Source organism: Hypanus sabinus, chromosome 4, assembly GCF_030144855.1.
Source record: "Hypanus sabinus isolate sHypSab1 chromosome 4, sHypSab1.hap1, whole genome shotgun sequence".
NCBI lineage: Eukaryota > Metazoa > Chordata > Chondrichthyes > Myliobatiformes > Dasyatidae > Hypanus > Hypanus sabinus.
In genome coordinates this window covers 67,121,323-67,134,003 of record NC_082709.1, presented here as the reverse complement: position 1 = coordinate 67,134,003, position 12,681 = coordinate 67,121,323, and the positions used below count along the sequence as shown (strand labels likewise).

The 12,681-nt window shown below is 43.7% G+C and overlaps 1 protein-coding gene across 1 annotated transcript in view; it reads right to left on the bottom strand.

Moving 5' to 3' along the window:
- Positions 1-7,989: 7,989 nt before the first annotated feature.
- The window catches only part of col6a1 (collagen, type VI, alpha 1), a 76,807-nt gene continuing 72,115 nt past the window's right edge, over positions 7,990-12,681 (bottom strand). Inside the window, exon 35 of the mRNA XM_059967344.1 lies at positions 7,990-11,561. Within this exon, the coding sequence (XP_059823327.1) occupies positions 10,957-11,561 (605 nt within the window). The 3' untranslated portion in view covers positions 7,990-10,956. The remainder of the gene's footprint in view (positions 11,562-12,681) is intronic.

Here is a 12,681-nt window from a genome sequence, read left to right as displayed (position 1 = left end):
TTCCAAACTGCATTTAGGCTGCCAAAAGCTTGATTTGCTTTAGATAGTCTTGCTAATACGTCCTTACCGCTATCTCCATCAGTGCTGACTTTACTCCCAAGGTATGTGAGCTCATCTTCCTCTTTCACTTGCTGATTATTGATGATTATTGGTTGGAGGTTGGAAGCGTTCATCTTCATGATCTTTGTTTTTCTCACTTGAATGTTCATCCCAAGTTGCGATGCATATGATGTAAGTCTATCTGATTTCTTCTGAATGTCACAATGACAACTCGCTAGCAGAATGATATCGTCAGCAAAAACTAAGTCTTCAAGTGTTGAGGTAAGTGTCCATTGAATCCTCCGTTTCTTTTCTGTGATTGTTTCAAGGAACACACACAAAATGCTGGTGGAACACAGCAGGACCCCTCCCTCTTTCTTTCTCCCTAGGCCTCCCATCCCATGATCCTTTCCCTTCTCCAGCTGTTTATCCCTTTTGCCAATCACCTTTCCAGCTCTTAGCTTTATCCCACCCCCTCCTGTCTTCTCCTATCATTTCAGATTCCCCCCCCCACTTTCATATTTCTTGCTATCTTTTCTTTCAGTTAGTCCTGACGAAGGGTCTTGGCCCGAAATGTTGACTGTACTTCTTCTTATAGATGCTGCCCGGCCTGCTGCGTTCCACCAGCATTTTGTATGTGTTGCTTGAGATAATTTTCAGAACACTATTCCTAATTGGTTGTTGAGCCTACGTGATCCACACATGCTCATAGCCACAACAGTCACATAAGTTTATTATTGTTCGTTAATCTTTGTTGATACTGCTACTTAGCTTTTGTAACATAAACTATTTGTTTTTAAATGCTTATTTCATTAACTTTTTTTCATGGTAGTGATGAAACTGTTGGCTCTCCTCATAATGGAAATTACCTGGGGTTGTTAGAATTACTGGCCAGGTTTGACCCTTTTTTGGCAGAGCATATAAATGCTCATGCAAACAAAGGAAGCGGTTATAAATCATACCTAACAAAACAACATGTGAGGAATTCATCAATCTGATTGGATCCAGCGTACTGGTTCATATTATCTGTGAAGTGAAGAAATACAGGTATTATTCTGTTCTATTGGATTCTACTCCAGATATATCTAATGCGGACCAGCTGACTTTGTGTGCTATGTTTTGCTGTCTGGACCAGTTGAAAGATCTGTGAAGTTTTTGGATACGGAAGGTGATAGTGCTGAAAAGCTTGCTCAAAGTTTACCTGACTTTTTAAAGGAAAAAGACATTAATGTAAAAGACTGCTGTGGTCAAAGTTATGACAATGCCAGCAACATGAATGACAAGTATAGTGGCTTACAAGCACGAATTAAAGAGCTGAACGAGTCTGCGAATTACATTCCACGCTTTGCACATTCACTAAATTTGGTTGGAAAATGTGCTGCTGAATGTTGTCAAGAAGCATTAATTTTCTTTCAATTTGTAGAAAGTCTGCACACGTTTTTTTCTGCTTCTGCTTATCGGTGGGATCTCCTTTCTGCTGCATTATCTGATGGTGGTGCTCATTTGCCCTTTGTGAAAAGAATGTCAGATACCAAGCAGTCAGCTCGTGCAGATGCAACAAAAGCACTTTTACACAGCTTTTCTGCAATAAAAGAAGTCCTGGATGACATTTCAAATAACAATGATCAGAAGGCAGAGTGCTGACAACAGACTCGTGGACTGCTTTCAACCATGATGAAGTTAGAAACAGGAATAATGGGTCATATTGTGGGATCAAGTATTACAGTGTTTTCAAATGACCAGTGCTTCTTTGCAATTTTCTGGCCAAGACTTGAACACAGCTTGTGCACTCTATGAATCCTTGCATGGATATATTCAAGCTATGGGATCTACTTTTTCAGATATTGGGCAAAAAGCCAAGGATCTGACTAAGTATGATTATCAACAGCAAACTCGAAGAAAACACAAGCAATATCACGCGTATGATGATTTCAGTGGTTCCAGCACTCTTGATCCACTTGTCGAATCTCAAACACCTTCTCAGAAGTTTAAAAGCCGAACATTCCTTGCCATTATTGACAGATTGCTTTCTGCTCTGCCAAAAAGGCAGAAAGCTTATCTAAAGGTGAATGGTATTTTTGGATTCCTTCATCAGTTACAGTCTGAAGAGATGAAGAGATTGTACACCTGAAGAGATTGTCAAGAGGTCATCAAATCTTATTAAATCATATCTGGAAGATCTGGAAGAAAGTCTTAATGAAGAATTTATGCAGTTCACTGAACTGTTGAAAACTGATTTTGCCTCTCATATTGGCGCCAAACAAGACCTTGTAGAGTTACAGTTGTACCGTTTAATAACTGACGATTCTTTGGAGTCATGTTTTCCAAATGTAGAAAATGCCTTGCGCATCTATTTGTCACTCATGGTTACCAACTGCAGTGGAGAACTCTCATTTTCAGAACTGAAAAGGATTAACAATGAACTAAGGAGCACCATGGGTCAAAACAGATTGAACAATCTCACTCTAATGAGCATTGCACATGAACTTCTGTGTGAAACAGATATTTCCAGTATCATCAACAAATTTGCTCATGCTAAATCTAGAAAATGTAACATTTAAATTGTAGTTTTGTTACTTTTGACATTTGAAATTGATACCTACCTGTAAGTAATACTATTACTGAAGTGTGAGACATTTCTCGTATTATCTGGCTGTATAGCAAATGAAAAAATCAAATTACTTTACTATGCAAGCAAATAATCTATGTTTTAATACTTATGTGCACTTTTAAAATTTAGGGCCCCTTCATAACATATGCTACAGGCCCTGCACTAGCTTAATCCGGCCCTGTCTGCCAGTTAGATCAAAAAGTAGCAAATAGAGTTTTATTCACTCAAGTGTGGGGTATTGAACCAAGTCAAGGGAATGGATAATGAACAATCACAAAAAGGAGAAGGACAAGTAACTCAGTTGGTTTTGAAGGTGAAATATTCAAGGGGAATCTAAGAGGAATTGCTTCCCTTTATTGCCTGAGATATTATGATGGCAGAGAGGCCAGGACCTGTTTACTAGTTAGACCACAGCCTGAGTGTTCCAATGGTTCTGGTCAGCATGCTACAGGGGAGATGTGATTCCACTGGAGAGGGTGCAGAGACGATGCATATGGATGTTGGTCTGAAAAGTGAAGCTGCGATGAAAGATTGGATAAACAAAGATTCAAAAATTAGCTGTATTTGTCACATGTACATTAAAACATACAGTGAAATGGGTCATTTTACATCCCATGACTAATGCTGTCCGAGGATGTGCTGGGGGCAGCCTGCAAGAGTCTCCATGCTTCCAGCGCCAGTGTAACATGTTTACGGCTCATTAACGCTAACTGTATGTCTTTGGAATGTGGGAGGAAACCCATCACATACAATTTCCTTTCAGAGAGTGGTAGGAATTTAACCCCGGTCGCTGGTGCTGTAAGGCATTACTTTAGCCACTATGCTACTGTGCTGCCCCATTGCCATGTAACTACTTGTTCAGGGTTTTCTCTTTGAAACAGGTGTAAACAAGGTGGATAAAATTATGAAGACTGAATAAAGAGGAAGGACCTCTCTCTGCTATCTGCTATAACAAAGGTAATAATTGGTAAAGGCATTGTGTTGGAAGTGAGGATAATTCACTGCCATGGACAGCTGTGAAGGCCAAGTCATTGTGTATGTTTGAAGCAGATGTTGATACTGTATGTTCTTGATTTTTCAAGGTGTCAAAGGTAACAGAGAGAAAGCAGAATGGGATTGATAGGGATAACAAAGTAGCCGTGTGTGTTGGCGGAGCAGACTCAATGGGCCAAATGGCATAATTCTGCCCTTATGTCTTATGGTCTATAATGTGTTCACCAAGAGTAAGGAAAAGATTTGGAACTCACTGCTGGAAAAGATGTCTGAGCAGCTATACTGGTCTTTGGGGTGCACTGGACATCAAGGAAGGCTATCAAAACCTGCAGTGTGGTCTGGACCAGCTGGGAAGATGGGCTGAAAAGTAGCAGTGAAATTCAATGCTGCCAAGAGTGAGGTGTTGCCCTTTGAAAAGACAAACCAGGGTAAGTGAATGGAAGGTCTCAAAGGTGTGTGGTAGAACAAAGCCATCTGAGAATGCAGTTGTGTAATTCTTTGAAAGTGTCATGGCTGCTATATAGTCCAGGGAAGAGAGTTTTCAACACATCGGCTTCATAAATCAGGACATTGAGAACAGGATTTTGGACATTATGTTGAAGTTATACAAGATTTCGGTGAGGCAAAATTTAGAGTTTAATGTGAAGTTCTGGTCACCCATATACAGAAAAGATATCAATACGCTTGAAGGGGTGCAGAGGAAATTTACAAGGATGTTGCCTGGATTTGAGGATCAGGGTTATAGGGAAAGATTGAATGGGTTAGGAATTTATTGCCTGGAGTGTAAGGGAAGATGTTATAGAGGCACACAGAATTACGAAGGGCATAGATAGGGCGAACGCTTGCAGGCCTTTTCCCCTCAGGTTGGGTGAGACCAGAACCAGAGATCATAGGTTTAGGGTGAAAGGTGGAATATTTAAGGGGAGTCTGAGGAGAACTACCTCACCCATAGAGTGGTGCAAGCTCAGAATGAGCTGCCAGCAGAAGTGGCAGATGCAGGTTCAATTGTAGCATCTAAAAGAAGTTTGGATAGGTACATGGATGTGGCAGGTCTGGAGGGATATTTTCTTGGTGCAATTAGATGGGACTAGGCAGAAGATTGGGTTAGCATGGACCAGATAGGCTGAGGGGTCTGTATCTATGCTGAGGTGCTCTATGACACTATGACTCATTATATGAAAACAGAGCTGAGATCTACAGAGCTATGGGGTGACTGGACTGGTTAAAATCTTTTGACCAGCACAGACACAATAGGCTGAATGAGCTTCTCTGTGTGCAAAGTTCCAGTGATTCTGTATCCCCTTGTATCTCTAACCACCTCCCATCCCGGAGAGTTCTGTGCACTCCAATTCTCACCTCCTGCTTACCTCTAATGTCCCTTGCTCCTCTTTTTGAGGTCGTACCTTCAGCTGCCCAGCTCCTGCGCATCCAATCCTGCCCTCACCTTCCCTCCTCTACGGTTTCCCTTCAGACACTCACTGCATCTCAGCAGCTGTTTAAATGGCTGAGGTCATGCCCCAACACAGCCTGGTGATGCTCCAATAAAGCACCTTGATCACATCTGTTTAGGTCAGATTAGTTACACTAGGGTGTACTGGAATTCCCTGTTCACCTCCAGCTCACCGAGTAAATGGTATACATTCCAATACTAAATACAACACCAGACAGTGTGAGTCTCAAAATAAACGATGGTGCAAAGATCGGAGTGCTAACGGAAGTATTGCAAAGCAAAATGCTGTAGCGACAATAACTGGTGATTGGAATGTTCTGCCGGGGTGGTGGTACGGTCAGATGCAGTAAGGACTCTTAGGTAGGCATGTGGATGAAAGAAAAATGGAGGGCTATGTGGGTGGGAAGATTTAGATTGCTCTTGAATTAGGTCAGCACAACATTGTGGGCCGAAGGGCCTCTACTGTGCTGTAATATTGGAGGCTGAATTAAATGGCTGAGAATTGGAAGGGATGTGAAGGATGAGAATTGTTCACTGCTCTGAGGAAGAAGCTCTTCTTGAGTGTGGTCATTTGGGCTTTCAAATCCCTGTGTCTTCTCCTAGGAGGCTCTGAGAGAAAAGGCAATGGTCAGGGCAGTAGACATCCTTAATGATACCTTAGCCTTCCTGAAGCAATGCACATTAAACTGTTATATTAAATGGAGACATCACTGAAATGGAAAAAAAAACATGTGGAATAATTTCATTCAGAAGAATGCTGAGCTGGTAGTAATCTGCTCTGGTAAAACAAATGCTCTAGGTCTCTCAAGTCTTTGTCTCCTGGTTCTAGATTCTAGAGTCTGCTAGTCTCTAGAGTACTGAGCAATGGACTATTGATATGTTGACAACTAACATTGAATTCAACTGTGGTAGATGGGTACTTTAAATCCACAATAGATATGGAAAATAAAAACTAGCATCAGTAATAATAACTGGGAATCCTCTTCTATAAAAACTCACCTAGTCCACTAACAACACACTCAAAATGCTGGAGGAACTTCAGCAGATCAGGCAGCATCTATGGAAAAGAGTAAACAGTCAATGATTCAGGCTGAGACCCTTCATCAGGAAAGAGAGGGAAGGGGTGAGATGCCTGAATTAAAAGGTGGGTGGAGGGGAAGGAGGCTAGCTGGAAGGTGATAGATGAAGCCAGCAAGAAGAGGAAAGAATCTGATATGAGAGGAGAGTGGACAATAGGAGAAAGGGGAGGAGGAGGCCCAGGGGGAAGTAATAGGCAGGTGAGAAGAAAAGGTCAGAGTGGGGAATAAAGCAAGTGAGGGGTGGAATTTCTGGTCACTGGAAGGAGAAATTAATATTCATGCTATCCGGATTAGGTTACCCAGAGGGAATAGAAGGTGTTGGTCCTCCACCCTGAGGGTGGCCTCATCTTGGCACACCAGGAGGCCATGGATCAACACATTGGAATGGGAATGGGAATTAAAATGTTTGCCACTGGGAAGTCCTACTTGTGGTGGATGGTGTGAAGGTGCTCGACAAAGCGCTCCCCAAAATTGATAAAATTGACGAGCTCATCATGCATACATGAAGCAGCATCAGTGTAGCGGAGGAAGAGTTGGGGAGTGTAACTGGGAAAGGCTTCAAACATAGACTGTTCTACATAACTGATGAAGAGGCAGGCATAGTTGAGGCCTGTGTGAGTGCCCGTGGCTACCCGTCGAGTTCGGAGAAAGTGGGAGGAACTGAGGGAAATATTGTTCAGGGTGAGCACCAGTTCTGCCAGACAGAGGAGGGGTGGTGGAGGGCGATTGGTAGGTTCCTTTGTCAAGAAAAAAAGTGAAGAGCTTTGAGGCCTTCTTGATGAGGATAGAATTGTATAGGGACTGAAGATCCAGGGTGAAGATGAGGCGGGCAGGGCTGGGGAATTGGAAGTTACTGAGGAGATCGAGGGCATGAGAAGAGTCACCGATGTAGGTGGGAAGGGACTGAACCCTGGGGGGTAGAATGGAATCGAGGTATGAGCACACGGGTTCAGTCGGGCGGGAGCAGGCAGAGACAATGGGCCCACCTGGACAGTCAGTATTCTGGATCTTGTGTAGGAGGTAGAAGCAAGCAGTGTCGGGTAAGGGAACTATGAGGTTTGTGGTAGTAGATGAGTGTTCTCCAGAGTTGCTGAGGTTAGTGATAGGGTCAGAGACAGTTTTCTGATGCTGTGGAGTGTAGTCCTCCTCGAGGGGTAGTTAGGAGGAAGTGTTGGTGGGTTGTCACCTGGTCTCAGGTAGAGGCAGTCAACTGGTACCCCTTAGGGAAACCTACCTTTCATGTCTGTGCTGGGACACATCCATCTCCATGTGCATGAACACAAGAAAAATCTGCAGATGCTGGAAATCTGAGCAACATGCTGGAGGAACTCAGCTGGCCAGGCAGCGTCTATGGAAAAGACCCTTCCTCAGGACTGGTAAAAAGAGATTTAGCCATCGCTTTATCTCGGTCACCGATCAACTTCACCCCCTCTCTCTCTCTCCCAGTCTCACTTATCACCTGTCACCTTGTACTTCTTCCTCCCCTCCCCACCTTCTTTCTCTGACCTTTCCAGTCCTGATAAAGAGTTGCGGCCAGAAACGTCGACTGTTCACTCATTTCCATAGACGCTGCCTGGCTTGCAGAGTTCCTCCAGCGTGCTGAGTGCTGCTTCCGTGTCCACGAACATAGTTAACCAAGGACTTGCCCATTGCAATGAGCCATTGGGTGTGGGGGGGAGGTGAGGAGTGTTGCTATTTAAGATGAGTAGTGAATGTATTAGTAGAATTAATGTTGCTCCAGTAAAATGGTTCTGGTAGATTTTAGCATGGGCATCTCAAATATAACATACAGCATACTCCAAAATAAATTAAAGTACTGACAGTAAACATTAAAATCTTTATTTAACACCGATGACCCAATCCATACATGATCTCCAATTGTGTAATTACAACTATGACTGCAAACATGATACAGGTCCCATTAAAAAAAGTCTATATTTTACAAATACAAAATGAGTTCTGCAAAATACGAGATAGATTTAAAGCAGGTTTTACCTCACACATGGTCCAAAACTTTTAGTGTTGGAAATTTTTTTTGGAAGCCCTCTATGTTCATAGCACCAATATAAGATTACTTCAAAGTAACATTTATTTACATTCAAAATGGTTACTTGATGATCATAACACAGTTTGTTCATTAAAATAAAATGCTGAATGATCAGGACTCAGTATGCTTAGGGATTCCAAAGTATTCCCCTAAAATCAAGCGATCTCTATGGTATTACACACCCTCCAAGGTCCATTACTCAACAAATCTTCATTGATATTGAGTCTTCCTCTTTCATTCACAATACCATGACCTCCCATCACAGACAGTTAGGTGTGAGGAGAAGTTCATAGCCCATGTACTATCTTCTCTGATTAAATCTAGCCAACAGCTATCTCTTATATACTGAAGTAATGATGATACTTTAATCAGACTTCAGTTTGTAACCCATCAAGTTGTCATTCCACAAATAACCTACTACTAACCTCATTCTTATGACATCCCCCATCCTTTCTCCCTTCAAGAGAACCAACTGCCTAATCATGCACAATCCATTTTCCTTTGATCTTGTTTACAACTGCCTCTTCTGCCAGACTTCCCTTACCCTACACTGGTTGGTCTTTGGTAGAAAAAAAATGAGAGGTTCGACCACAGGTAAGTTAAAGTCAAGTCAATGTAAATTTATTATTGAAGTACGTCTATCACCAAATACAACCCTGAGATTCATTCTCTTTACTTTCCTGTGAGTGCCTACGGGGAAATAAATCTCAATGTAGAATACGGTGACAGATATGAACTTTGATAATATAATTTATTTTTCTGAAGCAAGTTGATGTTGTAAAGTGGCCTCAGTTGACTTAGCCATCCAACCTTTAGGAAGACTACAAATGGGCGCATTGGTGTACAAGTTGCTTTAATGTATATAAGGCTTTAAGGTCTCTTCAAAAAAATTGCTAGAAAATCAATCTACTCTGTACTTTATGGTGATCCCACATTTTTATACAACTGTCAGGTACTGACATTTAAAACATTTAGATCCGTGCTGGCATAGCAGTTAGCGAGGCACTAACACTGTTTGGGGTGTTTCAGAGCTCGGAGTTCAATTTTAGCACCATCCTGTAAGGACAATCTATAAATCCACCCCGTGGAACGCATGGGATTTCTCTGGGGTCCCTCCCTCGGTCCAAAGATGTACCGGTTGATAGGTCATCCTAAATGATCCCCTGAGTAGGTTAGGGCTAATCGGGGTTGTGGGGCTTCTGGGGTGGTGTAGCTCCAAGGGACTCCACGCTGCATCATGGAACAAAATAAAAATATAAGCAACTGCTTAATCGTAACACCCTCCACCGATCTCATTGCATGCCTCTAACAGAACTTTGGGGTAGTGTGGCCTGATCTACAGGTCAGGTTATACATGATGGATAGTCACTGGAAAATATGACCACTAATTCAGTCCCAAGACTTAAAGCTTCTTGGGGAACATTTTCTCCAGACACTGTATATATATGGATCACTGGCAGTGGAGATGCTAATTGATTACAGCTGGCTATCCACATGAGCTGGTCATCTGGTGAAGCATCTGTTGACCTGCTCCTTTCATACTACCAACGCAAGTGGAGTGTCTTCTGCTCTTTTTTTGTCACCTATCAATCATCTTTATTTACCTTGCCTCTAAATGAACTGACTCTAATCGAACTGTCCAGTAGCACAGAACAACAAGTTAATGAGGCTCTAGGGAGGCATCTGAAGGAATAAGACCGTTATTAGAGGGAGCAAGCCAGGGCTTGGGCCCCTGCCAAAGGCAGTGCACAGACTTCAACCTAGCACAGGCCATGGATCCCTTGAGAAGCTGGCAGGTATAAAGTCCTACCGGAGGCTCTGATGTGCAAGTGGTCAGCAGCTGGCTGACCCTCACAAGCTGGAACTGCATCAAGTGTAGCTGCAGGGCTCTAAACTATTTTGTCTCCACTGTAACAACCTCTGATGAGGGAATTCTGGACAGAAACGCCACAGGCCGAGTACTGTTTGAAGTGCGAAGGCCTGCTTTGGACCCAGAATGTGCCTGAGCCCCAGGCCATAGCTGAGGCCAGACTACGGCTGGGCCCAGGCTGTAACTGAGCCAGATCACAACTGGGCTCGAGCCTGAGTCAGGTAAACTGTGCTTGTCATATGTACCCAGGAGACAGCAGTGTGGATCAGAAAGAAGGCCTGACCATGCCGGAGTTGGGTGTTTACTGGGCCATATCAAGTGTTTCCTCCACCCAGAAACCCCACTGTCCCTGAGGGGTTCTGAAATAGTCTTTCAGCCCCTAACCCGCTGACCAGGAGATGCCCTCGGCTGCTGAATATTAATTTTCAGGCATCCACGGTGTGCAAGGATGTCACTGATTTTCTACCACCATATCTGAAAGCCACAAAACTAGCGCAACAACAACCAAGTCCTACTTCCTCACTACTCAGAGGAAGTTCTGAGTTAGTGCGGGGACCTACACAAACCTTGCCACCTCGTTTTAACCTCTCACTGCCTGAACCAGGAGCACTGAAAGGAAGGAAGAGTGTTCCCAGCCTTGCAGAAGATAGTGGATCGACAAGTGGTAAGGACCCATGAGGGCAGAGTGGTATATATTAAAGCAAAATCAAAGAATGACAGGATGGCACAGGGGAGGAGCATTCCTGAATGAAGATACACTTCGAAAGACAATGCAAAATCCAAGAAAGCAAATTCCCAAAGAAAGTAACCACTTTATAAAAATGCATAAAATAGGAGAGCTAAGAGGGCTTAGAAATTTCTTCATTGTTAATAAAGTGACATTTGTTTGCTAACAGTTTGGTAGAATACACCTTTCAAAAGGGAAGAGTATTCCTTTACCCGGAAGAGATAACGTGCACCAATATCTACATCATAGTCAATCGTTTTACCAGCAACTAAAGCCCGGAGATTATCCTCGTGCACCTGGTCGCCCACGGCGAGGGCGAAGACTGCGATTTGGTTTGCTTTAGCTGCTTGTGCCTGCTGCTCTATGGAGTACACCAGGTCTCCCTGGGATCGACCGTCCGTGAACAAGAGGACCTTCTTATTGATGTTGCCCCTAATGTTCCGGTAGATCGCAATCACACGCTCCAGGGCAGACACCACATCAGTTGCATCATTCATGAACTTCATCTGCTCTATCCTTTCTGACACGATGGTGTAGTTGTCCGAGAACGGGGTCTCGACCACCTGGTTTTTACTGTACTGAATCACAGAGACCCGCACCTTAGCATCATTCTCGATGCTTGCGTCTTTAAGAAAGCGCTCGGCCAGTCGCTTGACAAATCGCTTGGTGGTTTCAAAGTTCTTGCTCCCAACGCTGGTGGAGCTGTCAACCAGCAAAGTGATGTCCGTTGAGGTGTTGAATGTAACTGTAGAGAAAACAATCGTTAAGGCCAAGTTTTTGAAATGGACTAAAACTATATTGCAAGCTTTAAACGAAATACACAAATTACAAGCAGGTTGTCAAATCACATTGGTTCTGTTTAGGTCCCAAACCTTATTTACCCATTGGCCTTTGTGAACTGGCTACTGGTTCTATTGTTTAAAATCCACCTTGACTGCTCATCTTTCTTCAGATGATGACTTCTGCCTCCTTAAGTTCTAGTCTCCCACACACCCCTGCACCTCAAGTCCTTGCACCTTGGCTCCTGTGTGTGCATTGTTACATGGATGGCCCTTATGGAATTCAAATAATGGTTGTAAACACAGGAAAACAAGGAGGCAAGAGATGGTGGCAGACTGTTCTCAGGATAGAATATGTGGCAGGGATTTAGTAAGAAAATATTGATAAAGGCTCCACCTAACCCCTCCCCCACCCCCCGCTACCCACACCTTCAGTCTTTGGAAGGCAAAAGAAGAGAATTTGGATTGTCGATGTAGCAGGATGTAATGCTAACCTGTGTGGCGTCATATTGATAAAAGGCTAAGTGGCGGGAGCCAATCAGGTTAACATTTGGCAGATCCTCTTTGCCTCTGTAAACACCAAGCATCTGCAAACCCAAGTGCTGCTGATATTGTGGATCAGGATGAGAGTGCACACTAAACGTAATTTCCAACTAACTGTGCAGAAGCACTGGTGAGCAATCCTTTGGGAGGTTTCATGCAGCGGGGCTTGTATCTGCCACTCGGTGAATGGGCCGTAATTATGACAGCATTACCACAGTGTGTTCCAGAGAAAGCTCACTCTGTGTCCGACCCCGGGAGTGACTGGCAGGGCCGGGAGGCTGGAAGTCTGCCCTGGAGCTGGAGGACTGTCTGTGTTTGTGAGCGGGTGAGAGGGAGGGAGGGGGCTTGTTCCGCATCTGTTGCTGGTTGTGTTCTGTGTTGTTCTGCGGAGTGTTGAGGGCATGACATGTTGGTGCCTGAATGTGTGGCCACACTTGCAGGCTGCCTCTAGAACATCCCTAGGTTTTGGCGGTTGTTAACACAAGTGGCACATCTCACTGCGTCTCTCGATGTACACGTGACAAATAAGTGAATCTGAGTCTG